General features: G+C 39.9%; 1 protein-coding gene across 1 annotated transcript in view; it reads left to right on the top strand.

The window, feature by feature from the left end:
- Positions 1-26,968, top strand: part of LOC117381327 (polypeptide N-acetylgalactosaminyltransferase 10-like) — an 88,130-nt gene extending 61,162 nt beyond the window's left edge. The window contains exons 8-14 of the mRNA XM_033978279.2: positions 12,951-13,058; positions 17,490-17,711; positions 20,574-20,690; positions 21,590-21,739; positions 24,475-24,711; positions 25,291-25,388; positions 26,709-26,968. Of these exons, the coding sequence (XP_033834170.2) occupies positions 12,951-13,058; positions 17,490-17,711; positions 20,574-20,690; positions 21,590-21,739; positions 24,475-24,642 (765 nt within the window). The 3' untranslated portion in view covers positions 24,643-24,711; positions 25,291-25,388; positions 26,709-26,968. The remainder of the gene's footprint in view (positions 1-12,950; positions 13,059-17,489; positions 17,712-20,573; positions 20,691-21,589; positions 21,740-24,474; positions 24,712-25,290; positions 25,389-26,708) is intronic.
- The last annotated feature ends 352 nt before the right edge of the window (positions 26,969-27,320 follow it).

Raw genomic sequence — 27,320 nt, 5'->3', positions numbered from 1 at the left:
TCCACAGGGGGAGTGGGACAGGGGTCAACATGTGAATTGCATTGCTGATGAGAAAATAGGACAAAGTAGAGGATAGTGCTCAGGTTGCCATACTTCCCCCAGCTAGTTACTCCTACTGCAGCCTGTCTTATCCCGGGTTTTAATGTCCCTAACTCCCTCACTATGTAACCTGGTCTATACCGAAGAGGAAGGTTTTAAGCCTGGTCTTAAATACAGAGACTGTGGGGGCCTGTTTAACATCAGCAGGGAGTTGATTCCATAGCACAGGAGCTTGGTAACTGAATGCTCTCCCTCCCACTGTACTTTTGGACACTCTAGGAACCACTAATAGTCCTGCATTCTGAGAGCGGAGTGCTCTGTTTGGCTGGTACGGGACAATAGCATCTTGCAGATAGGATGGGGCCATACCGTTTAGGGCTTTAAAAGTTCTCTTCCTCCTCTCTCTCTCTCCTCCCTCAGTCCTCATCTCTCTTTCTCTCTCTCTCCTCTCTCTGTGGTTCAGTTTTTAGACGTAGACAATCACAAGATCTTGTATTAAAAGTTCTTCTCCACCGCTTCTCTTCCTCCTTTCTCCCTCATTCCTCCTTCTCCTCCCTCTCTCTTCTTCCTCTCTTATTCTCTCTCTCCTCCTCTCTTCTTCCGTCTCTCCTCTCTCTCTCCTCTCTATTGTTCAATTTTTAGACGTAGACAATCATCAGATCTTGTATTAAAAGTTATTCTCCTCTCCCTCTCTTCTTCTCCTCTTTCTCTCTTCTCCCTCAGTCCTCATCTCTCTCTCTCCTCCCTCTCTTTCCTCATCTCTCTCTCTCTCCTCTCTTCCTCCCTCTCTCCCTCCTCTCTCTCCATTGTTCAGTTTTTAGACATAGACAATCACGAGATCTTGTATTAAAAGTTCTTCTCCACCGCTTCTTCTTCCTCCTTTCTCCCTCATTCCTCCTTCTCCTCCCTCTGTCCTCTTCCTCTCTTATTCCCTCTCTCCTCCTCTCTTCTTCCATCTGTCCTCTCTCTCCCTCTCTCCTCTCTCAATTTTTTAGACATAGACAATCATGAGGTCTTGTATTAAAAGTTCTTCTCCTTTCCCTCTCTCTCTCTCTCTCCCTCCCTCACTCTCCTCCCTCTCTACTCATCTCTCTCTCTACTCGCTCTCTCTCCTAATCTCTCTCTCCTCTCCCTCTCTTCCTCTCTCCCTCCTCTCTCTCTATTGTCCTATTTTTAGACATAGACAATCCTGAGATCTTCTATTAAAAGTTGTTCTCCACCTCTTGTGTTCCTCCTCCCTCCCTCTTTGCTCCTTCTCCTCCATTGTTCCTCCTCTCTCCTCCCTCCCTCTTTTTCTCTCTTGCCTCTTTTCTACCGTTTAGTTTTCAGACTTAGACAAAAATGAGATCTCGTGTTAAAAGTTCTTCTCCACCTCGTCCTTCTTCTCGCCCTCTCTCCTTCTCTCCTCTGTCTCTCTCTATCGCTCAGTTTTTAGCCATAGACCATCATGCGTTCTTGTATTAAAAGTTCCTCTGTCAAAGTTCGACAAACAGCTGAGATATTGAGTCAGTCTGTTGTCGTTTTCTCTTCATAAACACATTTTACAAACACATTTCCTGCGTGTTGTTCTTCTGACAGATGTGACGTCCGTCCTTCTTTTCCACAGACTGAACAGTGACGGGTTTAAACTCATCTCCTTTTATGGAATTAAAAAACTTTATCTAAAAATCTAAAGTTTACATCTGTTTTAAGAAAATAAAGATGGTTGACGACACACCTGAGGCCATGAAGTGCTTCTTTATGTGTCATATCCTCCAGCTCTACATTTGAGTTTGCTCTGCACTCACTGATTTGACACGTTTTTGTCCCTGATGCCCTTCCTCTTACTGTGACTGGAGTGGGCGCGATGTGTCTTGCTCAGGGACATAACAACAGTGAACTCATGCATGGGTAGAAATGATAAGAATTAAGATTATTACTGAAGTATTATTCATTTAGGTCAAGTTAGTTTCGCTTGTTTCATGATATTTCTGGTGGGTTTCTGTGATAAATTTGGTTGAAAAAAGGGAAAAAAAAATTTATTTTGTGGGGAAAAATGTACTTATATATATTTTTTTATATATATAGATTATTTTTGTATTATATTTTAAGTCTGAAATACCCTGAAGTTAAATAATAGACTTGTACAATGCAAATGAATCAAAATTTCTTCTATCTACTTTCCAGTTTTTTGGGTGGCATTTGAACCGGCTCCCTCCTGGTTATCTGGCAAACGCTAAACCCACTGCTCCACAGCGCCCCCCGCCGATGACCTTAAACGACCTTTAGGCAAAGCTGTGCGCCGCAGCGTTCTCCTTGTTCTGACCTTTTGATCGATAAACACATAAATCTGGCCCGTGATTTTATTTTGAAAGGACATTTACATACTGATTGAATTCGTCCTGAATAAATTGTGGAGTTTGCACAATCATCGCGTAAAGATGGATGTAAGGTCACTGTATTTTAATTAAACCCGGGACAGAGGCGGAAAAATGGGCCAAGATTTTAAAGTTTATGAAGAATGGGGCTTGTTTTTCAAGGATGTAGTGTCCCAAGGGCTGGCGTTTGCAAATACATAGGAAGTAAATCATCTTAATGTGATATAAAGTCTGCACGAGTCAGGCCTGAAAATTTGGGATTTAAAATTTTGTTGAAGTTTTAGCTGCAGCTCGTTTATTGCAGCGCGGCGAGATCCACCGGGATGGAAATTTGAAAGGTGTGGTTTATTTTTCAGCTGCTCACCTCTGGTCCGGAGGAGGATGTGTTCAGGAAATGACCCAAAAGACAAAAGCTCTGATAGTCTAATATTTATTACAAAACAGAGGATATGCCGAATACAAACAGAACGACCGGGGATTTTATGAGTCAATGCAGAATCCCCCAACAGAGGAAAGTCACCTGTGTTTATAATCTACAGAGAATACGCCCCGTTATGTAAACTGTCTGCAGTCCTGTGTCTCGTGTCTAATGGAGTTTTAGTTCTTTTAGCCTGAACTGTGCACTGTCACTTCTGCAAATGAACGTGTGTGTGGGGGTGTGGGGTGTGTGGGGGTGTGTGGGGGGGTGTGGGGGGGTGTGGGTGTGTGTGTGTGGGGGGGGGGGGGTGTGTGAGAATGATCTGACTCACTGCCAAACACAATTTACCTGTTGAACCTTGAACGTACTAAAGCTTTATATAAGAATGTGACCATTTACTACTATTATTATTATTATTATTATTATTATTATTGGTATTATTATTATTATTATTGGTATTATTATTATTATTATTATTATTATTATTATTATTATTGGTATTATTATTATTATTATTATTGGTGTTATTATTATTATTATTATTATTGTTATTATTATAATTATTATTATTATTATTATTATTGGTGTTATTATTGGTATTATTGCTGGTATTATTATTATTAGTAGTAGCAGTAGTAGCAGTAGTAGTAGCAGTAGTAGTAGTATTACTGGTATTATTGTCATTATAAATATTAATGGTATTATTATTATTATTATTATTATAAAGTAAAGTCACATATATTTATAATCTATAGGTCGCCCCCTTTTCTAATCCTATGTCCAAAAACACCAGATGTTCCACAGATACGTCTCAGTGTTGGACACATGAGTCTGTGAACCCCGTCGCGTCTGTGCTTTAAGACCTTAAAGGGGCGGTTGGGCGCACAAGAATCTAACGCTGCAGACCAGATACGACAACGGCAGAGCGTTTGTCCACTGATCTGAAGGTGGGCGGTTCGACTCCCGCTCTCGATCTAAAAACATCACAGTTAGAGCGGACAGACTCACAGACCCACAGTTTGGCAATGATGTGAGTCCAGCTGTCGATGAATGCTGTCATTGTGTCCTTGGGCAAGACACTTAACCCATCTCGCCGTATTATTATGATTACTGTCTGTGTACTCTGCTGTCTAAATGTGTGTGGTCCCACATTACACTTTGAGTGCTTTGAACATGACTTTTAAAAGACAATTCTCATCCTGTTAATAATGAGTTCCAACTGGTCCCATTATAGCAGAGGTTTAAAGAGCCTGTGTGTAAAACCAGGCTCTACAAAAAGCCCCTTTGTCCCCGGAGCCATCAGCGTCTGAACAAGTGCAGTGATTAGATTCATCTTATTTATGCCATTTACACATGTGCCCTGTTTGTGCTGGTGTCTAATGGGGTTTTAGTTCTTTTAGCCTGAACTGTGCACTGGTGACACTTCAGCAGATGAACGTGTGTGTGTGTGGGTGGGGGGGGGGTGTGTGTGTGGGTGTGTGGGGGTGTGTGTGTCCGTGTGTGTGTGAATGAGCTGACTCACGGCCAAACACAATTTACCTGCTGAACCATGAACTTGACCGTGACTGTTTACAACACTGCAATATGTGAACTATTATAATTCCTCCAGAAATGACAACAACAACAATTACAACAACAACTAAAACATATACCACAACTACAACAAATACAACAACTAAAACAAATACAACAACTGCAACAACTACAACAAATACAACAACTACAACAACTACAACTACAACAAATACAACAACTACAACTACAACAAATACAACAACTACAACAACTACAACAATTACAACTACAACAAATACAACAACTACTACAAGAAATACAACTACAGCAATTACAACTAAAACAACAATAGCAACTACAACAAATACAACAACTATGACTACTTCTGCAACTACAACGACAACTACTACCACAACAACAGCAACTACAACAAATACAACAACAACAACTATGACTACTACTACAATTACAACAACAACTACTACTACAACTACAACAACAATTACAACAACAGCAACTACAACAACTACTACAACAACAACTACTGCCACTGCTACGCATCAAAACAGTTAACTCTGTACTTCAGACCTCTTAAAGTCGTGTTATAATGTCGTTTCCTCCTCAAAAACAGACCTGGAGTTGTGTTTTGTTTCATTCACACATGTTTCAGTCACACTTTATCATTAGTCTGTAACATCTACAAAGCTCAAAATGCTCTGTTCAACCCTGTGATGTCATGAAGTGGTAGTTTTCAAGTTACCAGCTACTGTACTTTTGACCTTTAGTTCAGTAGAGATTGGTAATTCCAGAGTTGAAATGATCCTTCCTTCTGTTCTTTAACTGTGCGGTGCAAAACTGGAATTTCCCCACTGTGGGACAGATGAAGGCAGATCTCATCTTATCTGATCCAAATGATTCTAGAAATGAAGGTGTGTGGAGTTTAAAAACACAGTGGAGCACTTCCTGTATCACCACGTGATGACATCACAAGGTGGAACAGAGTGTTTTCAGATCATGGGCCCTTTAAACAGTGTAATGTGGGCCTTTAAACAGTGTAATATGGGCCCTTTAAACAGTGTAATATGGGCCTTTAAACAGTGTAATATGGGCCTTTAAACAGTGTAATATGGGCCTTTAAACAGTGTAATATGAGCCCTTTAAACAGTGTAATATGGGCCTTTAAACAGTGTAAAATGGGCCCTTTAAACAGTGTAATATGGGCCCTTTAAACAGTGTAATGTGGGCCCTTTAAACAGTGTAATGTGGGCCTTTAAACAGTGTAAAATGGGCCCTTTAAACAGTGTAATATGGGCCCTTTAAACAGTGTAATGTGGGCCCTTTAAACGGTGTAAAATGGGCCCTTTAAACAGTGTAATATGGGCCCTTTAAACAGTGTAATATGGGCCTTTAAACAGTGTAAAATGGGCCCTTTAAACAGTGTAAAATGGGCCCTTTAAACAGTGTAATGTTGGCCCTTTAAACAGTGTAATATGGGCCTTTAAACAGTGTAAAATGGGCCCTTTAAACAGTGTAATGTGGGCCCTTTAAACAGTGTAATACGGGCCTTTAAACAGTGTAATATGGGCCATTTAAACAGTGTAATATGGGCCATTTAAACAGTGTAATATGGGCCCTTTAAACAGTGTAATATGGGCCTTTAAACAGTGTAATATGGGCCTTTAAACAGTGTAATATGAGCCCTTTAAACAGTGTAATATGGGCCTTTAAACAGTGTAATATGGGCCTTTAAACAGTGTAAAATGGACCCTTTAAACAGTGTAATATGGGCCCTTTAAACAGTGTAATGTGGGCCCTTTAAACAGTGTAATATGGGCCTTTAAACAGTGTAAAATGGGCCCTTTAAACAGTGTAATATGGGCCCTTTAAACAGTGTAATGTGGGCCCTTTAAACAGTGTAATGTGGGCCCTTTAAACGGTGTAAAATGGGCCCTTTAAACAGTGTAATATGGGCCCTTTAAACAGTGTAATGTGGGCCTTTAAACAGTGTAAAATGGGCCCTTTAAACAGTGTAAAATGGGCCCTTTAAACAGTGTAATGTTGGGCCTTTAAACAGTGTAAAATGGGCCCTTTAAACAGTGTAAAATGGGTCCTTTAAACAGTGTAATGTTGGCCCTTTAAACGGTGTAAAATGGGCCCTTTAAACAGTGTAATGTGGGCTGTTTAACTCTTCTGCAGGTGGTTGATTGACAGCTGCAGATTGACCTCTCCGTGACCTCTCCGTTGTGAAACATTATCTTCAGCTCTTCCCTGTAGTTGTTGTCTGCCTTTGGATCTTATCATATGCATATTTAATGTTAAAATATTCCCCTCCTCCGCCTCCAGCAGCAGCCTCATCTCCATACACAACTTTACACTGCACACGCTCCAAAACTTTACTGTTAAATTTAGACTTTCGCTAACTTTTTGGATGCTAACTACTTTATATATTTAAAATAAACTGAATTCTGAATAATTACCTTCTGCTCATCTTCGTCGTCTTGAGGAGCTTTGCCAATTTAGCCGTTATTTTGTTTTAAACTGTGGAACTTTTCAGCTGCTGACCCACCGGCCGCCTCTAATACTACGAATCCCAGAATGCTTTGCAAATGCGTTGGCGCCGGCCCCCGCCACTTCTCATTAGCATCTGCTCCCTGTCGCCTGACTCAAATTTAATCCACCTCTTCTGAAAAACATGCAGATGTCGTTGAAACGTTTCGATAAATATTTAGTTCGGCCCACGACTTTATCTCAGTTTTTTATTTTGTTCCTCTGAGAATTTGAGTGTGACGCCTCGGCTTTACATTGAAAAAACGTTGCCTCTCTGCGGTCGGACTCATCATTTTGTTGTTAAACTGTTTGTATTAACCAGCTCTACATTATCCTGTATTTCTATTTCGCTGTTGTGTTTGTAATTCAAGATACGATCATTAGTTTCTCATGCTAGCGTTAGCAACAGGTTTGATTGACAGCGTTGCTAAGCGCCCGCTCCCTGCTAAACTAGTGGTGCGGGTGGAAAGGGGCGTTACCTTCAACATCCTCGCTCCTGATTGGCTCTTTGGTTGCTATGATACTCGCGGTCGGAGTTTTAAACATGAAACTCGGCTCCGTATTAGCCGCTAAAACTGCTAGCCTCGATGAGCTTCATTTGACTGGAGCTGAACGCTGTGGGCGACGTCACACTCACCTCGTCCGCTTTTACAATTACACGTTTATGTCATTGTTGAGTTTTCTTTAGCCTGACTCGTTTTATTAAACTCTAAACTAAAAACTCATTCCTCCGCACTGTAATATTCAAATGTTTTGGAGTTTGCTAACCCGAGGCTAAACCAGGCTGGGAGCTCAGTCGGGTCCAGAAGCATTAGGAGGGATTGTAGGGATTAAATATACATGAACAGTCAAAGCAGGTGCGTTTGTTCAACTTTTTCTTTGTTGTTTAATAATGAAAGAATTATTGAGGTGACCCACAATTTGCCTTGAGTGAAAAGAACATGAAACGTGTCCTTTTGGCTGAAGTTTGGCCTGTTTAATGAACGCGACGGGTTTGAGTAATGACACTGGGGAGGATGATGGAGTAGCCCTATGGCACTAAAGTTTGAATTTAATTTAATTTTATGTTACTAGAACTACTTATTTGGTCGGCAAACGAATAGCGGTCTACATTTAGCACTGTATTTGAAGGGTTAAAGTTAAACGCCACTTCCAGACTGTAGCTCTGCTTTAGCAAGGATTGGGCTCTTAGCAACGCTGTCAATCAAACTTGTTGCTAACGCTAACGGGAGTGACCTCAGGGAAAGAAGGCGCCTGATTTGTCAGTTGTTAATGTTCATATCTTAATTTAAAGACACAATAGTGACATGAAACCCCCAGGTTCACGTAGAGCGGGTTAATATGAACATTTTAAGACCAAAAATGACGAGTCAGTTACAGCAGAAGTCTCAAACTAACGGCCCGAGTGCTAATTGCGGCCCACGAGACGATATTTTGTGGCCCGCGGAACAATATGAAAGTTTAATGTTACTGTGGAATTACCATGTTGCGTGTAGAAGGTTCCGCCAAATCGGTAAACCCCAAACGCACGTGTCACTCGCGCTGTGTACTCCCGTCACAAAAGATTCAACAAATAACGATGTATATGCATGAAATCCACAAGAATTGGCGTATTTCCTCATGTACGTTGAAAACAGCGACGACGTTTGAGAAGATTTTAACAAAGCTTTTTTTGTGGAATATTTCACCCAGACTCTGCCTCCTGCGGCCCCCAGATCATTTGAGTTTGAGACCCCTGAGTTACAGAGAGAGGAGCCACAGTTTTTCAATGTAAAGCGAATTGGAGCCAGAGTCGATGCACACATGATCACTTCCTGTTTGGAACGTGGCGGCTAGCAGGTTAGCTATGTCCATTTATATAAACAGTTTGCATTTAACCAAAGATGGAGGCAGGTCAGAACTCTCTTTGTGGTGTAACTGTCAGACTGCAGATTCATATGACGACCTTTGACCTGGTTCGTGGCTAATATCTGCGTAATTACTGGGCCTATCCACATGAAACAAAACCAGATTTTTTTCCACAATATCTTCAGAAATTAGTGGCATGATTGCTGTCAGTTGGAAAGATGTTCAAACCAAGACTTTTAAGCCTTTTGAGCCTTTTCAGCCAGATAAATATGGCAAGTTTGTGGAGCCAATTCTCAACAAATTATGATAAAGTTCAACATTTGCGGATCATAAATTTGGATGTGTCTTGCCAAAACTGTGAATCTGCTTAGTTATATTACGTATGACCCTGCTATATGGGGGCACTGCTCTGTCTAAAGCTCCGTTAATCAAGTTAGACTTTAATCTGAGCTTGGTTTTAACACAATCTGTTCAACAAGTCCCTCTCAAATAACATTACAGTCAGAGGCTAGCTAGCATTAGCCACCAGTGTTTCAGTTAGTCACTCTCACCTTTTTGTTGAAAATCAAACTCCTAAACAGAACCGTAAATGCTCAGATTGATTACAGCCTCCGGAAAATGTGTTTTGAAAATCCATTTTGTGAATTTTCTTGCGTTTTCAGACAATTTTGTAACTTTTTTTTTGACAGCGTTTGCTAATGTTAAATGGTCATGGTCACATTTGTATACAGCGCTTTTCCATTTTCAGCGCATTCAGAGCACTTTACATTCACACACCGGTGTACGCAGACACTGGGGGCGAGCCAACTGAGCTACCACGGCAACCGCTGAACTTTCTGCCATAGACATTCATGCGTACATTTTCACTTTTTCATCTGTGGAGCCGCGTCATCCTTTTTCGTCTTCACTGGACACATCACGTTGTCCAGATGTCGCTATGTAGCCGTAGAAGCGGTGTAACTTTTGTTCTGCTCTGAATACGCCTCCTATCGAGTCAAACCCAAACTGCGGTTAGCGAAGTTTAGTTTGAAAAGAGCCGAGAAGTTTACCGCCCGCTGCTTTAATGCACCGCTGTGTCTGAGAGCATCCTTCAAAAGCAATTACTGCTAATACATCACAACGCAGCTCACTTTCTCAGGCACATTTCTCTAAAGATGTTTTTCAAAATATATATCTTAAACGTTTGAAAGCCCGATGGAGTCTGCCCATCTCCTAAACGGTTCAAATGAGTTTAAAAGGTTTATTTTGATTCTTTTGTATCGATCTGATTCAGCCCCGTCCACTTTTGCCGTCATTTTAATGGAGAATTTGAGGAAAGTTTTGCTGCTAAAATCTGATATAAAGTTGGTTGATTTGTGTGAAGTGTTCTAGTAGTGTGTGCAGTTTATGAAAATCAGGAAAAACATGTGTATCCTTTAAGGGCTTTAGTTATTACTCCATACACTAAACTGTTACTATAAACTGAAAGTAGTGTGTGCAGTTTATGGACGTGTTGTGTGTGATTCACCATTAGGAAGTGAACACATTATTTCTGCTGCGAAACTGATGTGCGCCTGCTCCTGTGGGTTATTCGCCTTATTCTGCAAGTTGCCGTGGGCGACGCCATCGTCACTCAGGTCGTATTATTTTGTACGGAGCTGCCGATCTTGACAGTAAATAAATTCTATAGGGACAGAGCTGTTTTAAAGCCTCCCAGAGAATCGGTGCAGCGTTGATTTGTTGTTCCGCATAAACATAGAACAGTTTACACAAATCACAAATTATAAAAACCCAAATAATCCCAAAATAACCCAAAATAAACCCAAAATAAACCCAATATAAACTCAAAATAACACCCAAATAATCTCAAAAAATAACCCCAAAACAATGCCAAAATACCCCAAAATAGCCCCAAAATAAATCCCAAATTATCTCAAAATAAACTCAGAACATAGAACAGTTTACACGAATCACAAATTATAAAACCCAAATAATACCAAAATAACCCAAAATAAACCCAATATAAACTCAAAATAACCCCCAAATCTCAAAAAATAACCCCAAAATAATGCCAAAATAATCTCAAAATAAATCCCAAATTATCTCAAAATAAACCCAAAGTAAAACCAAAATAAACCCAAAATAATCTCAAAATAAACCCAAAATACCCTAAAGTAACCCCAAAATAAACCCAAAATAATCTCAAAATAAACCCAAAATAGCCCCAAAATAATCCCAAAATAAACCCAAAATAATCCCAAAATAGCCCCAAAATAATCCCAAAATAAATCCCAAATTATCTCAAAATAAACCCAAAGTAAAACCAAAATAAACCCAAAATTATCTCAAAATAAACCATTCTATGTTCGTGTGGCCAAAAAGTCAACACTGCCTCCTTTCTGTGTTTGTGTAGTTATAATCTGATACTGACAAACATTAATCATTATAATTTGAACATTTTAAATCACAATATTCACCTAAAATGACTTAATAAAATAAAGAAGGTCACTGACTTTCACGTTAGCAAATTGAGGTGCCCAATGGGAGCTGACGTTACCATAAACGCCATCACAACAAAGCGCCGTTGAGCTGTGGGCGCCCCCTATGGACAGCTGCACATCAGGCTAACGAGATGCAGATTATTATTTTTTTTAATAATTTCTGCCTAAATGACTGTGCAACGCTGCCAAATCCGACGAGTATCACCGATCAAGAAAATAAAACCGGAGAAGGAAGTGCGTACGTCACAGTGGAGGTGACAACAGGAGTTAATCGGCAAAATGGCGTCTTGAACATGAGCGATTTAAGGTTTTTTAAACATGAATCCCTCCAGATACAACCTCGGGTGAGTAAATGTTGAGGGGAAACAACTGAAACATGGTTAAAAGCTCCGAAAAGTCCATTTTGCTGAAGAGGGCTGCTTTAAAACTCAACTTTGTTTCCAGTTTGTGGATGGGAGGATTGTGTTTGTATTATTTGCCATTACCCACAGTGTAACCTCTGCCTCGCGCTGACTGGCTGATAAATCACAAATGTTTACCTTCCTCTCGTGGTTTTATTTAAGTCGTTTTTTCCTTGTAGATGGGATATAGAAATACAGCCAGACTCTCTGCTGCAGCCGTGAATTCCTTTGGTGAAAATGAGTTTTTGGTTGCCGCGATCCATCACCACGTTGCGTCCTCTGCCTCTGAGAGTTCTGTACTTGGGTGGATTTATGTCCCAATTCAGACGCCGTAGAGAGCGATCATTCTCCCGCTCAAATGTCTCCTCGGCTCACCTCAAAACTTTGGGACAGGTCTTGAAATAAAACATTCCAGAGATCAGAAAAAAAAATAACCGAAATGACCCAAATCCAACAAATTGTTTGATTAAGTTACGAATATTTAAGTGTATTCAGTTAAAGGTGCATTATGTAACTTCTCTGGTGGAGGGATCGGGAATTGCTTGTCTCCGTGGAGAAGTTACGTGTTGCTCATTCTATATTTTAATTTTATTTTTAAGCATATCTTTCTTAGCTTTGTTCATGCCCTTATTTGTATTTATTCAGTGTTTTTATGTTGCGTTTTATCACCAAAGAGTTTCTAGTTTGTGAGCTGCGTTCACTGACAGTGGCAATAAAAAGTCTTCTGATTGTGATATTCCACAGTACGACATTAACTATTTAAGGACTGAGCACATTATAGCCCAGTACAGCTCGCTACACTTTTCTTTTTTTTTTTTCAGCCATAAAAATCATGTTACAGAAAGTATCCGAATGTCATATCCATGTGTATTTTTCCTTCGACGTATCCTATAACTGACTGGCAAAATCCCGGCGGCGCCTGCGCTCTGATCGGTCGTCTTTGAGCGACAACAGAGGCGCGTTACCGTAATGACATTAACATATTTAAAGAGCCCCGTGCCTCTGCTTTGAGAATTTACACGAAGCACAATTGTTTGCAGAGTTACGGTAATGGAACGAATCACCTTCAAAACAAGCAGGTGTTGTTGTTTTTGTTTTGTTTTGTTTGTTTTTTAACTGAAAAAGTAGCTAAGTTCTGTTTTACACACTCCAAATTGATGTCCGGCTGATGAAAGATACATTTATTGCCATGTTGTGGGAGTCCGTTGTTCCCTTTGTTTACTTTGTTTGCTTTGGGTCTGAGGGTGGAGTTACAGATGATGATGATGTCTAAAGCTCCTGAGATTTTACTTTTGGCTTTTACTTGAGTCATGGTTACTTACAGTTTCCTTTTGTTTTGTTGCAGGTTTGGATGTGCGGAGGCAGAATGGAGGACATCCCCTGCTCTAGAGTCGGACACATCTACAGGAAGTACGTCCCGTATAAAGTCCCAGGAGGAATCAGCCTCGCAAAGGTAAGAAACGCCATTTTCTGATTGTCCCTGGCTTTTTACTCCAAAGTATAAACTGTAAAGTGCTTTTTTTTCCCCCAAGATATGACTAAACCACTCAAACTTGTATTGTTCTCTTTGTATGATCTGTATAATCTTGATTTTACTTTCACTTTCACTTTCATTAGAGTTCCATATTAAGATAAAGGCGAAACGTACTTTTATTGCATTTCACCAATCCATTCCAAACCTCATCTAATTTACACAATAGTTAAGTAGTTAATTTGACGTTTTAAAACTTTGGTTTCCTTGATTTTTGGGATAGAATTTTGTGTATTGATGACGCAGAGGGATTCCTTTATTTTATTTCTTTTTTGAGTCTGTGTTTTACTCATCCTTTCTTTACAAAGTGCTGCTACACTGGTGTAAAACTATGACATATTTACCAGGTGCTATTTCACCAAAATCAGGACTAAGGTCGACACCAATCAGTCTTTTTTTCTGTTCCGATATTGTTTTAGATACTCGACTTTAAGTGTCAGTAATTTCAAAAAAATGAATGATACCGGTTGACACTGTTTGTAGGAAAAGTATATGCCAATGCTGATACAAATATGTTGTTTTATCACCTTCAAGTGTTCACAGAAAGTCAGATTATTGTGAGATGTTCTGAGCTAATAACTGCGCAGAAATATGTGTCATGTAGTAAATATATACAGTAATACTTAAAGGAATAAACAAATTATCAGTTGAATTTACTGATCCAGCAAGTTTGAGCCATCTGAGCCGCTGTCCGTATCAGTACATCCCCCAACTAAAACAAACTAAATCAAGAACTGGAACGAGGTCATTAGAAAATCAGGAAAAACATGTGTATCCTTTAAGGGCTTTAGTTATTACTCCATACACTAAACTGTTACTATAAACTGAAAGTAGTGTGTGCAGTTTATGGACGTGTTGTGTGTGATTCACCATTAGGAAGTGAACACATTATTTCTGCTGCGAAACTGATGTGCGCCTGCTCCTGTGGGTTATTCGCCTTATTCTGCAAGTTGCCGTGGGCGACGCCATCGTCACTCAGGTCGTATTATTTTGTACGGAGCTGCCGATCTTGACAGTAAATAAATTCTATAGGGACAGAGCTGTTTTAAAGCCTCCCAGAGAATCGGTGCAGCGTTGATTTGTTGTTCCGCATAAACATAGAACAGTTTACACGAATCACAAATTATAAAACCCAAATAATACCAAAATAACCCAAAATAAACCCAAAATAACCCCAATATAAACCCAAAATATGCCTAAAATAATCTCCAAATAACCCCAAAATAAAACCAAAATAAATCCAAAATACCCCCAAAGTAATCTTAAAAAAAAACAAAATAGCCCCAAAATAATCCCAAAATTATCTCAAAATAAACCCAAAGTAACCCCAAAATAATCTCAAAATAAACCCAAAATAGCCCCAAAGTAATCCCAAAATAAATCCAAAATTATCTTGTAGGTGCTTTCTCCCGAAAGAAGCCGAGTCCAGAAATAAGGTTCCACAGGTTTATTAAAGTGTTGAGTATGAACAGAAATTACTTGAGTTTACAGATCAGGTGTCTCATTCATTAGACCCAACTGAGAGAACCCAGACCAGTTCAGTGAGAACCAAGTGGCTCTGAATCTAAAGATGCCCAAGATACCCCGAAACCCCAGTAAAGCCCCGAATCCCCAAAGCCCCGAAAGCCCCAGATTTGGGTGTGACTGTCCCTTTTGTTAGATCTACTCGAATGGAGGTTCCACCCCTTCCTTGGACCGTCCACCCACCTGACGTAATTTGGTACAACTCTAACTACGGACCTGACTCTGACCATAGTGAGATGGGATCTGAGCTCACTCTGGCATCTGGTTCCTCTCGCAAAGGTCGCCTTGACATTCGTTTATCAAAACATTTCCCAACATCCTTGTCCCAAGTCCATTTCTGGGAAACAGGCTAAGGTTCTCATCCAAGAGTTATGAAACATTTCAAAACACAAAACACCCACAATCTCAAAATAAACCCAAAGTAAAACCAAAATAAACCCAATATAATCTCTAAATAAATCCCAAATTATCTCAAAATAAACCCAAAGTAAACCCAAAATAAACCCAATATAATCTCTAAATAAACACCAAATAATCTCAAAAATAACCCAAATAACCCGAAAATAATCCCCAAATGAATCCAAAATATGCAAAGTGTAGAAGTGAAACTGAAGAAACGTCTTGGACGAGCAGCGAAACATCTTCACTCCTACAACAGTTTGTCCAGTTGACAAATCTGTCAACAAACTGGAAAAACAGCAAAAGAAAAATCTAAAATGTGTCAACTGGACAAAACGTTGTAGGAGTGAAGACGTTTCACTTCTACAACGTTTTGTCCAGTTGACACATTTTATATTTTTCTTTTGCTGTGGGTCAGATTGAGGGATTACACAGACTGTATCTACTGTAAGGAGACGTTTGTTTCTGGAGGATTTTCTGAAGTAAAACAGTGAAAAGTCTGGTTTGGTCGTAGCCTGTGAATGACCAGAGTCTGTCTGAAAAAGCACTGCTCCTACAGGTTTTCAGACGTTTGTGGATGTGTTTTTCTCCTCGACTCTGGATGTGCTTTTGTTTCGCTTTTCGTTAGAGTTGAAAACGCTGCGGCGAGGAATTCAAATGGCCCTGCGTGGATCTGACCCTGGAGATGAAGAGTTACATTTACACTGAACACTTTTTATATGAAGTAATGCGTTTTATAAAGATCAGGGCTGACGTTTTATATTCCACATGATTTTATATCTGCAAATGAAATGACTTGAGGTTAAAGGATAATGTAAATAAACATTTTTATCAGAGTATTGCGGCGTTTGAAATGTGCAGCTTCTGTCGCTCCATAAAACACACGACAGAAGTACAGACAAAAGCAGGATTTAAAGTAGAAAAGTACCACGAAAAAGTACTGACCAGCTCCGGAGCTGTCCAGGGTGCTGAACTGAACAGAATACTGGTACTTCATAGGAGTAGGAGAGGTAGTGGTAGTAGTAGTGGTGGTGTTAAAAGTAGTAGTAGTAGTAGTAGATAATAGCAGTAGTAGAGGTAGTAGTGGTAGTAATACTACTAGTAGTCGGGGTAGTAGTAGATCGTATCAGCAGTAGGAAGTTGTTAGTAGTAGTAGTAATAGAGGTAGTAGTGGTGGTAGTAGTAGTAGTAATCGTAGTAGTAGCAGTAAATAGTAATAGCAGTAGGAAGTTAGCAGTAGTAGTAGCAGATAGTAATAGCACTAGGATGTTAATAGCAGTGGTAGTAATACTAGTAGTAGTAATAGTAGTAGTCGTAGTAGTAGTAGCAGAGGTAGTATTGGTAGTAATAATAGTAGTAGTAGATAATAATAGCAGTAGTAGAGGTAGTAGTGGTAGTAATACTAGTAGTAGTAGTCGGGGTAGTAGTAGACCGTATCAGCAGTAGGAAGTTGTTAGTAGTAGTAGTAGTAATAGAGGTAGTAGTGGTGGTAGTAGTAGTCGTAGTAGTAGTAGTCGTAGTAGTAGTAGTCATGGTAGTAGCAGTAAATAGTAATAGCAGTAGGAAGTTAGTAGTAGAGGTAGTAGTAGTAGTAGTAGCTGATAGTAATAGCACTAGGATGTTAATAGCTGTAGTAGTGATGTTAGTAGTAGTAGTAGTGGTAGTAATACTAGTAGTAATAGTAGTAGTAGTAGCAGAGGTAGTAGTGGTAGTAATAATAGTAGTAACAGATGGTAATAGCAGTAGTAGTGGCAGTAATAGAAGTAGTGGTAGTAGTAGTGGTACTAGTGGTAGTAATAGGTCGTAGTTGTTGTAGAATAAATTGTAGTAGCCTGAGAGTTGAAGAGTCCAGTCCCATCTGGTTACGCTTGTTTTGTAGGGAGTATTATACCTCTGACTGAGCTGGCCTTTGTACAGCACAAAACTGAAACTTCTCCAACTGTCGCACCTCCTGTAGTTGTTGTTGTTGTTGTTGTTGTACTTAGTAGTTTATTGTTATAATTAGTTGTTAAAAGTCTTAAAAAGCAGTACATCATCTACTTGTCTCCATTCTTTGCCTTGAATGTTCCTCAGTGCAGCATTAAACATGTATCATTTATTTCATTACAGATGTTTTATTGCTCCAAATTATCTTTAAAAAAAAAAAACAGCCTTTCTTACTGTGAGCAGGGTGTCGCCTCTCCACAGATCTGAGCTGTACCTGCTTGTCTCCGTGAAGTTTAAATACCTTAGTACGGCGTTTTCGGGCGGTTTGTGGTTCGAATCCCACTTTTGACGTGAACACCTTTGGTTTAGCGGTCAGACGGACAGATCCACAGGTTGACGGTGCGATTCCCTGGTGAATCTGTGAAAGGTTCCTTGATCTAAACCTCCCCTGAGTGCCTTGTATCTCCATAGAAACGCGATTAAAACCCCGTTGTTTTATTTCAGAACCTGAAGCGCGTGGCGGAGGTGTGGATGGACGAGTTTGCCGAATTCGTTTACCAGCGCCGCCCGGAGTACAGACACCTGTCGGCCGGAGACATGACGGCGCAGAAGGAGCTCAGAGCCAAACTCAACTGTAAAAGCTTCAAATGGTTCATGAAGGAAGTGGCCTGGGACCTGCCCAAGCACTACCCCCCAGTGGAGCCCCCTGCTGCCGCCTGGGGAGAGGTACAGGACCCCCACACACACATGTTTGTTTGTTTTTTTACTTATTCTGCAAATTTAACATATTCTAACTATAAAAGGGTGTAACTAAAGGATGGAAACAAATCAAAAATCTAAACTTTTTACTAATGTTGCATTTTTTTAAAGGTGCACTATGTAACTTTTCCAGTGTGGGGGTCTGCTATCATGGAGATGTCATTACTTGGAATGTTCCCTAGCATCGCAATACACTGGTCCCTCGTTTATCGCGGGGGTTACGTTCTAAAAATAACCCGCAACAGCCGAAATCCGCCAAGTATCAGATTTATTTTTTACTTTATTCTATATGTTTTTGTCTGTAAAACCCCTCACCACACACTTTATACACTTTTCTCACACAGGCGTTAACGTTTTCTCACATTTCTCTCTCGTTTAAACTCTCTCAAAGTTCAAACCTTCGTAGGCGTCTTTGTCGGTGCAGAACGTTTCATCGACATCGTGGGTTTTGTCGGGGAGAAAATGAATCGCAAACACACAGCACTTCAGAGTCACACTTGAACTGTGAGAGCGTTTAAAGAAGCATCTACTCAATTACAAATGTTTTTATTGCTCAAAAATACCTTGAAAGACGTGGATTCTTACCGTGAGTGAGTGGGGTCGCCTCTCCACAGATCTGACCTACGTCTGCTAAGTTTAATGCCACGCTAGGGAACTTTCCAGACAGCACAATGACATCTCAACAGAATCACGCGGTTGCTACGTGGTCCACCTTTGACGTTACAACACATTCACTGGTGAGACGGCGTTGCAACGGGTTAAGCGTTCAAATCTCGCCTTCTAACCAGAGGACATCCAGTTCGTTCGCAAAATACGCCGACGTTCGTCACTTGCAGATGGAAGGGCATCTGGTTTAAATCAAAAACTGAGAGATTTCTTCGATTTCCTTACCTTGTCACTCCTATAAAACTGATATATTTGCTCCTGTCAAAGTTTAAATTGCAGTTCAACAGCCAGTGCATCGTTTTACAGTTTTCTTTTGAATTTTTGATTGGCAGCTGCGTGGGAAGAACGAGAGAGGGAATATTTTCAGAAATCCTACGCTTCAAATCTAATCCGATGTTTTATGATCATATTTTTAGGCGAAACTCCGCAGAGAATTCATATCAAAGCCAAATAAAAACATACGAGCAAATTCTCCCAACACTGGAGGATTGTATCGTCTTTATCTTGTACTTTAAGGCTTCAAAGTGCAGAATGGGATTTAACTTCCTGTTTTTATGCGAGACACATTTCAGATCTTATAACTGACAATAACATTAGCAAACAAGTGCATTTATATTCTGAGGAACAAAGGAGGCTAGCGCTAACAGACATCCAAGAGTTGTGTTTGACGCACAAAGTATCAGCTTTATTTTTTACAATTATTCTCTATGTTTTTGTCTGTAAAACCCCTCACCACACACTTTATACACTTTTCTCACACAGGCGTTAACATTTTCTCACATTTCTCTCTTGTTTAAACTCTCTCAAAGTTCAAACCTTCGTAGGCGTCTTTGTCGGTGCAGAACGTTTCATCGACATTGTGGGTTTTGTCGGGGAGAAAACAAATCGCAAACGTACAGCACTTCAGAGTCACACTGAGATCCAACGTTTATGTAAATTTGTCTGAACACATTCTGTACTGGACAGGAGACACGGCACGGAGGAGACTGATGGACAATGGTCTACAGTCCAACAGCCAATCAGGACACACGACACAATGGTCTACAGTCCAACAGCCAATCAGGACACACAACACAATGGTCTACAGTCCGACAGCCAATCAGGACGCAGGACACAATGCACGATCAGACGCTGTGAAAAAACATGCAAAATTATACCAAAAAAAATCTACAAAAGTTGAATCACGATATAGACACAACTGTAACCCGCTCTACATGATCCTAGTGTTTTTATTTCACTATTGTGTCTGTAAATCAAGATATGAACATTAAAAACAGACAAATCATGCGCTTTCTTTCCCCGAGGTCTCTCCCGCTAGCGTTAGCAACAGGTTTGATTGACAGCGTTGCTAAGCGCACGCTGCCTGCTAAGCCAGTGATGCGGCCTTACCTTCAACAGCCTCGCTCCGGATTGGCTCTTCAGTCACTATGATACTCGCAGTCGGAGTTTTAAACATGGAAATCATCTCCAAACTCACTGCTTTAGCTGCTAGCCTCCGTTAGCTTCATTTGACTGAAGCCGAACGCCGTGGGTGACGTCGCACTCACTTTGTTTACTTTTTTTACGCAGTCTAAGAGCAAAATGACATCAGTCTCAACTCATTAGAGCCAGTCTCCAAAACAGACCAGTGACCGACTACAACCAAGTGTCACAAACAAAAGCAGTTACGTAAACAACAACATAAACAACTACAAAAACAATAAAAGGTGTCAGCGCTGAACTAAACACAAAATACCAGCTCATTACTATATGCATTTTTAACGATTTCTTTAGTGTTCTTCCTAAATAGAGTTGTATTTTAAAATCCATAATACTGCAGTAGTTGTAATTTGGAGATGAACTTTACAGGCGTAACAACAAGTATTTCACAAAGACTGCAAAAAGAGTTGATAAAAAATTAAACCACATTTCGTGCGATTCCTGAATCTTAACCAGTACGTTCTCTTCTTTTAGTACCTTCAGATATTTTATTGTAGAACAGAGAATAACACTTGGAATACTTTAAATCCCCAGATAAGCATAAGAAGATGGATATTTAAAATTATGTTGACTGTAGGAAACACGGACTGACGGGGGCGCTAGGGATTTAAAAATGAAAAGAGATAGACGCGGGACGATGATTGATTACCGATTGATTGGCGGACGTGTCTCGTGTTTGTGCAGATCCGTAACGTGGGCAGTGGGATGTGTATGCAGATTAAACACTTTGTCTCCGGGAGCCCCATCCGTCTGGACACGTGTGTGAAGAGCAGAGGGGAGGTCAGCTGGAGCCACGGACAGGTAACGCTATTTAAATGGACTTAGCTAACCTGCTAGCCACCGCGTTACAAGCCGGAAGCGATCGTGGACACGCTCTCCAATTCACCGTTTTGGTTTTAAAATGTTCGTTTTAACCCGCTCTACATGATCCTGGGGGTTTTATTTCACTCTTGTGTCTGTAAATCAAGATATGAACATTAATAACAGACAAATCAGGCGACGTCTTTCCCCGAGGTCGCTCCCGCTAGCGTTAGCAACAGGTTTGATTGACAGTGTTGCTAAGCGAAGCGCCCACTTCCTGTTAAATGAGCAGTCCCGATTGGCTCTTTGGTTGCTATGATACTTGCAGTCGGAATGCAAAATACGGAAATCGGCTTCAAATTTTCCCGCTATAATTGCTAGCCTCGATTAGCTTCATTTGACTGGAGAAGAATAAATTGGCATAGCTTAACAAATTTACTTCCTGGTTGAAATCCTGACATCCTGGGCCAAAACTGTTCTAATGTCCACAGAAATGATTATTCGACCAAAAAAATACAAGACGACACCTTTGTTTTGTCAAAATAACGGTTAAAGCATCAGAAAAAATGTGTTTCTTGTTTGTAAATTGTGCTGAGCGTTTGGACAGAATTCTGCCCAGTGTGAAGTCGTTAATATGTTTCAAAACTTTCTACTTCCTGCAATTTTCAACATCTTTTTCAACTTTCCTTCACAAATTATTTCTAGATTGGTCTGAAACTATCATTAATATTTAAAACAGGTATAATCCCACCAGATTAACATTTAGAGAGTAATACAATCCTGTTATACGCACGTGAAATTGAGCTGTAATCTGATTGGCTGGAAGTCCCCAAAATCGCATTGTCCCCATAACACTTGATTTTCTCAGGCCTGTGGTGTGAAAGTGTTGCGTTGTGCAGGTGCTGACTCTGGGCTGGAGGGAGGACATCCGAGTGGGAGATCCTCTACACACCAGGAAGGTCTGTTTCGACGCCGTGTCCCACAACAGCCCAGTGACTCTGTACGACTGCCACGGCATGAAGGGCAACCAGCTCTGGAGATACAGGAAGGTACGGAGCCGTGTGGAGATGTGTGGAGTTGTGTGGAGCCGTGTGGAGCCGTGTGGAGCTGTGTGGAGCCATGTGGAGCCGTGTGGAGCCGTGTGGAGCCGTGTGGAGCTGTGTGGAGCCGTGTGAAGCTGTGTGGAGATGTGTGGAGCTGTGTATAGCTTTGTGGAGCCGTGTGGAGCTGTGTATAGCTGTGTGGAGCTGTGTGGAGCTGTGTTATATCAGACCTGTCACAATAACACAATCTGAAGTGTGATATTAAAGAAGAAAATTAACTTTTAAGCAGGATTTTTTTTTTTAAAAACATACATACAGCACCAGTCAAAAGTTTGGACACGCCCTCTCATTCAGTTTTTATTATTATTATTTATTTTTATTTTTTTTTCATTTCTTACACTTTACACATTTTATCTACAAACAGAAGACATCGAGTATATGAAGTAAAATATATGGAATTATGTACTAAAGAAAAAACATTAAATATCTCTATTATATTTATATATATTTATTCTTTTTATTTTATATTCACATCCTCAAAGTATCCACCCTTTGCTTTGTCGAAAAATATTTAGTAGAGCTATTTTTTTTTCTTTACTTCATAATTCCATATTTCTTACTTCATATATTTGATGTTTTCTGTGTGTATATAAAAAGAAGAAAGTAGGAAAAAAAAATTAAAAACACTGAATGAGAGGGCATGTCCAAACATTTATTTAAACATTTTTTTATTATTTATTTATTTATTTATTTAACAAGTCCCAAAATGTGTTGATTCCACCCTCTACAGCTCAAATGTAGTAGTAGTAGAAGTAGTGATAATAATCGTAGTAGTTTTCTTTAAATTATTTCAAAAGATCATACACAGACACACAAAAAAACCTCTGAAAGTTGTTGTGAGTAAACTTTGATGAGGAGTAAGTTTGTGTTTGAGTGTTTTGTGTTGGATGTAATGCACAATTAGCTTCACCTGGAGCTAATGGCTGGAGGAGCAGTGTGCGAGTCAAAGGCAGGAGAGGAGCATCCATCTTCCTTTTATTTAGTGTAATATTTTGCAGCTGTGGCGTCCTCACCGCAGCCAAATGAATGTGCTGTGGTCAGCTAAGCTCCATTTAAGCCAATTAATGAATCACTTGAGTTTGAGTAGGCCATCTGTTAAAACGATAATGAAATAAAACGCCGCGAGGGAAAGTGCGAGGGAGCTTTTTTTTTTTTTTTTGCACAGAAAAGACCCGGTTTCAATAGAGACGCTTCTTTATGTTGGTATCACTTAAAGCAGTTTCATCACTGCTTTTGCTTCAGATGTGATTTCAGTCATGTGTACGGAAACTCATTCAACTGGCTTTGAAATATCAAGAGGTGATTACACAAGTGTTCCGTTACAAAAATAGGCCCGCCATAATTGATACTTTTTTCGTCACTTAGCCAGAAATTTCAAAAAGTAAAAGAGAAACGTTTTGAACCGAACGAACAGAGAGGCTAGTTTCTAAAGCTCAGGTGTAAATGGGGTCCTCAGAATTTAGTACAAGGTCGTCAAAAGTATCGAAAATCGGATCTATTTGATACTAAACTAGTGTATTTTCTGGATTATAAGTGTCACTTTTTTCATAGTTTGTCTGGGGGTGCGACTTATACTCAGATGCGACTTATATGTGAAATTATTAAAATGTATGATCTCACATGTTCGTTATTGACACTGACGACTACGTGAGGACACTCCAGACTCGTGTACTAGTGTCTACTACTCCTGAACTATTGAACATTTAAAATTTCAACATTAGGGTAATTTAAAAGACATCTGAGAAAGACTGAACAAAAATGCCCTCTACCTCTACCTCCGGAGTAGTGGAGTTGTTCAGAAGTAACACCGAGGATGAAGAGTTCAGTGGATTTATTGATTTGGAATGAGATCCAGAGTAAACTTGTTTGTTTTTTATACTTTATTTATCTGATTAACTGTTAATATCTTACGTTAACAAACCAGACACGTGTTCAGTTCTGTCTGTGCTTCATGGAGCTGAATAAATATAAATGTGTTACGTTAGTGTGATGTACTGATATTCAGCCTGTTGTTCTATATTTATTATTATTTTAACTTGACTTTAAAGATAAAATGTCTGCTGTTGGTCTCGGATTTTGTAAAATAAATTTCCTCAAAAAACGCGACTTATACTCCAGTGCGACTTATATATGTTTTGTTTTTTCTTGTTTTTTTTCTTCTTTTTTTCATTGTTAGGCATTTTTTGGCTAGTGCAACTTATATATGTTTTATTTTGCTTTTTTTGTTGTTTTTTTTCATTAGGCAATTTTTGGCTGGTGCGACTTATTTATGTTTTATTTTTCTTTTTTTTTCTTTTTTTTTCATTGTTAGGCATTTTTTGGCTGGTGCGACTTATATGTTTTATTTTGTTTTTTTTTGTTTTTTTTTCATTGTTAGGCATTTTTTTGGCTAGTGCGACTTATCTATGTTTTATTTTTATTTTTTTTATTTTTATTTTTTCATTGTTATGCATTTTTTGGCTGGTGCGACTTACAGTCCAGAAAACATGCTATTCATTTAAGCTCGCCTGACAAATCCCATCTGAAGTTGTTTTTCAATGTTTCTTTTATTTCCTCTACATTTCTCGGTCCACTCATCTTCAAGTTCTCACCAAACGAAGTGTCTGATAAATAATAACCCAAACAGACCCTGAGTGAGCGGCAGATGTGGTAGCTGATCCCGTCCCTCTGTTCTGGTGCAGGACCGCAGCCTGTACCACCCGGTCAGTAACAGCTGCATCGACAGCAGTCCCACAGAGAGGCGTGTCTTCATGAGCACATGTGACCCCTCCTCTCAGAGCCAGCAGTGGATCTTTGAACGGACTAACTCCACCGTCCTGGACCACTTCAACAGAGGGGACCCCCGCTGAGCTCCGGACCCCCAAGCCAAGATGTCTTCCACCAAACGCAGGCAGCTAACAGCCACCTCGAACTATCGGGTAAGACTGAGGGAGTTTGGATGTTTTGAATTACAGTAAACGTAAATGATTTTAAGTAGTTTTGTCATATTCGAACGCCCCCGACCCGCCCTGGCCCTTCCCACACAGCAGAGTCTATTTATACAACCCCGATCCGCACCCGCAATCATTAAACACAATGTAAAAATACGTCAATAACTGCAGCTTTATTTTATCGTAAAACGTGCACGAAAACAGACATAATGCGAGTGAATCTGTCAGTGTGTTGAACCAGCTGCAGTTTTCTTTCAAAGTAAAATAATACCTCACGTTCCGTCACCGAATCGCTTCTTTTCGGCTCCGTTTACGATGGCAAATGGTTGTAAATGGCTAATGTGGTGACGTCAGGTTTATAGGTTGATTGCGCCGGTTACATCCTTAAGTAAACTTTATTTTGAAACATCATCAAACATAGACCAATGCAGTTTTGAAGTTTTATAGGATATAGGAATAATAGACTACATGTTTTTACTTGAGGTAGTGAAGAAGAAGAAGAAGAGGAGATTGGATATATGACGCAGAGGAGGGAGATTTACTCAAACTTGTGATGCCGTTTTCCAGATGAATGAAGAAAATCATGTTCCTGAGACGATCCACAAAACAAAACCCACAAGAAACAAGAAGCAGAACTGAGACGGACAGTCCTCATAAAGCACAAGGTACTGCACGTGTTGAAGCTAAAGCCACTACGGAATATTTCTGCAAACCTGCTTGTCTCCATGGAGATATCTGCATGGAATTTTCCACAGTAGGTCATTAAACTTATCTATCTGTTGTTGTTTTTAAGAAATTGATTCAGAAACATGCATTCTTATGGTGAGCAGGGTGACATTTACACAGATCTGACCTGTAACTTCACCACCAATAGACAGCTTTAATGTCATACTGTGGTATATTCTAGTTAAAGCAATAACATCCACATGGAGACAAGCAAGTGTTGGACTCTATAGAAAAGTTACACAGTGCACCTTTAAAGGTCCATATTACACTATTTTTTTCTGATTTATGTTTTAAGGTCGAAAAACCTGGAGCTGCGTTTTTTAGTTGTGTTTTTTAGGCTGAGTTCTTCTCTCAAACATAAAACACTCTGATCCACCTTGTGATGTCATACAGGAAGTGCTCCACTGTGTTTTTAAACTCCACACACCTTCACTAGAATCATTTGGATCATTTCAGCCCCGGACCTGTCGATCTCTACTGAACAAAAGGTAAAAAGTATCTGTTAGTTGTCTGTGTGTCCCTCAGTCGTCCAGGTCTGATCCATCGTAAAAGCCAAAAGTAAAATCTGTCAACTGGACTAAAAGTTGTTGGGAGTGAAGACGTTTGGCTGTTGCTTCTTCAGTTCTTCCATCTTCTTTGAACAGGAATGGGGCCTTAGACATCACCTGTCCCCCATATATAACTCCATCCTCAGACCCAAAGCAAACAAAAGAAACAAAGAGAACACTTGGGCCAGCAGCGGTTTGCATGAGCAGCAAAACGTCTTCATTCCTACAACTTTTTGTCCAGTGACAGATTTACCGTATTTTCCAGACTATAAATCGTACTTTTTTCATAGTTTGTCCGGGGGTGCGACCTACACTGCTATTTATATGTGAAATATATGTTTTTTTTCTTCATTATTATGCATTTCTTGGGGGGCGCGACTTATACTTCGGAAAATACAGTAAATTTCACTTTTATGAGGTAGTGATTATCTTAAAAACTACCATTTCGTGACATCACAAGATGGAACAGAGCATTGGAGATGTGGACAGACTTATAATAAAGAGCGATTCAAACATGTGTGAATGAAACAATCAATCAAACTTTATTTCTATAGCACCTTCCAACAACCAAAGCTGCCCAACAAAACAAAACACAACTGTCTGTTTTTGAGGAGAAAACGTGACTTAAACCTCACAAAAGTCAGTTTTGCCTAATATTGGACCTTTAACTGTACAACTTGATATTTGATGTGTGTTTTTGTGTTTCCGCAGGGTGGACTGGCGTGGCATGGCACAAGGCTTTACACATTTACGGATCTACTTTTGCGCTGTGGATACTTACGGCGTGGACACAGTCGCCGTTTGCCTTCGACGTCTTGTTCTGGAGCCTGTTCCTCTTCATCATGGACTTTGCTCTGGACGTGTGGAGAAGCAATGCAAGACCAGACCAAGCGTTTATCAGATTCATGTTTTATTTTTGATGTTTAAAGTGTATTTTAATACTTTTTAATAAAGCCTGAATGTTGCAGTTTGGAGTTGTGTTGCTTTTCTACTTAAATATTCCAAGTACATGCAAAACTGGATACTTTGGTTACACTAATGCACTTTAATAAACTGGTGAGGAACATTTATACACCTGAGGAACATCTATACACCTGAGGAACATTTATACACCTGAGGAACATTTATACACCTGAGGAACATTTATACACCTGAGGAACATTTATACACCCGATGAACATTTATACACCCGAGGAACATTTATACACCCGAGGAACATTTATACACCCGAGGAACATTTATACACCCGAGGAACATTTACACACCCGAGGAACATTTATACACCCGAGGAACATTTACACACCTGAGGAACATTTACACACC

The sequence above is a fragment of the Periophthalmus magnuspinnatus genome, chromosome 14 (assembly GCF_009829125.3).
Source record: "Periophthalmus magnuspinnatus isolate fPerMag1 chromosome 14, fPerMag1.2.pri, whole genome shotgun sequence".
NCBI lineage: Eukaryota > Metazoa > Chordata > Actinopteri > Gobiiformes > Gobiidae > Periophthalmus > Periophthalmus magnuspinnatus.
Note: the sequence above shows the minus strand (reverse complement) of the source record. Positions and strands in the feature narration are given on the sequence as shown.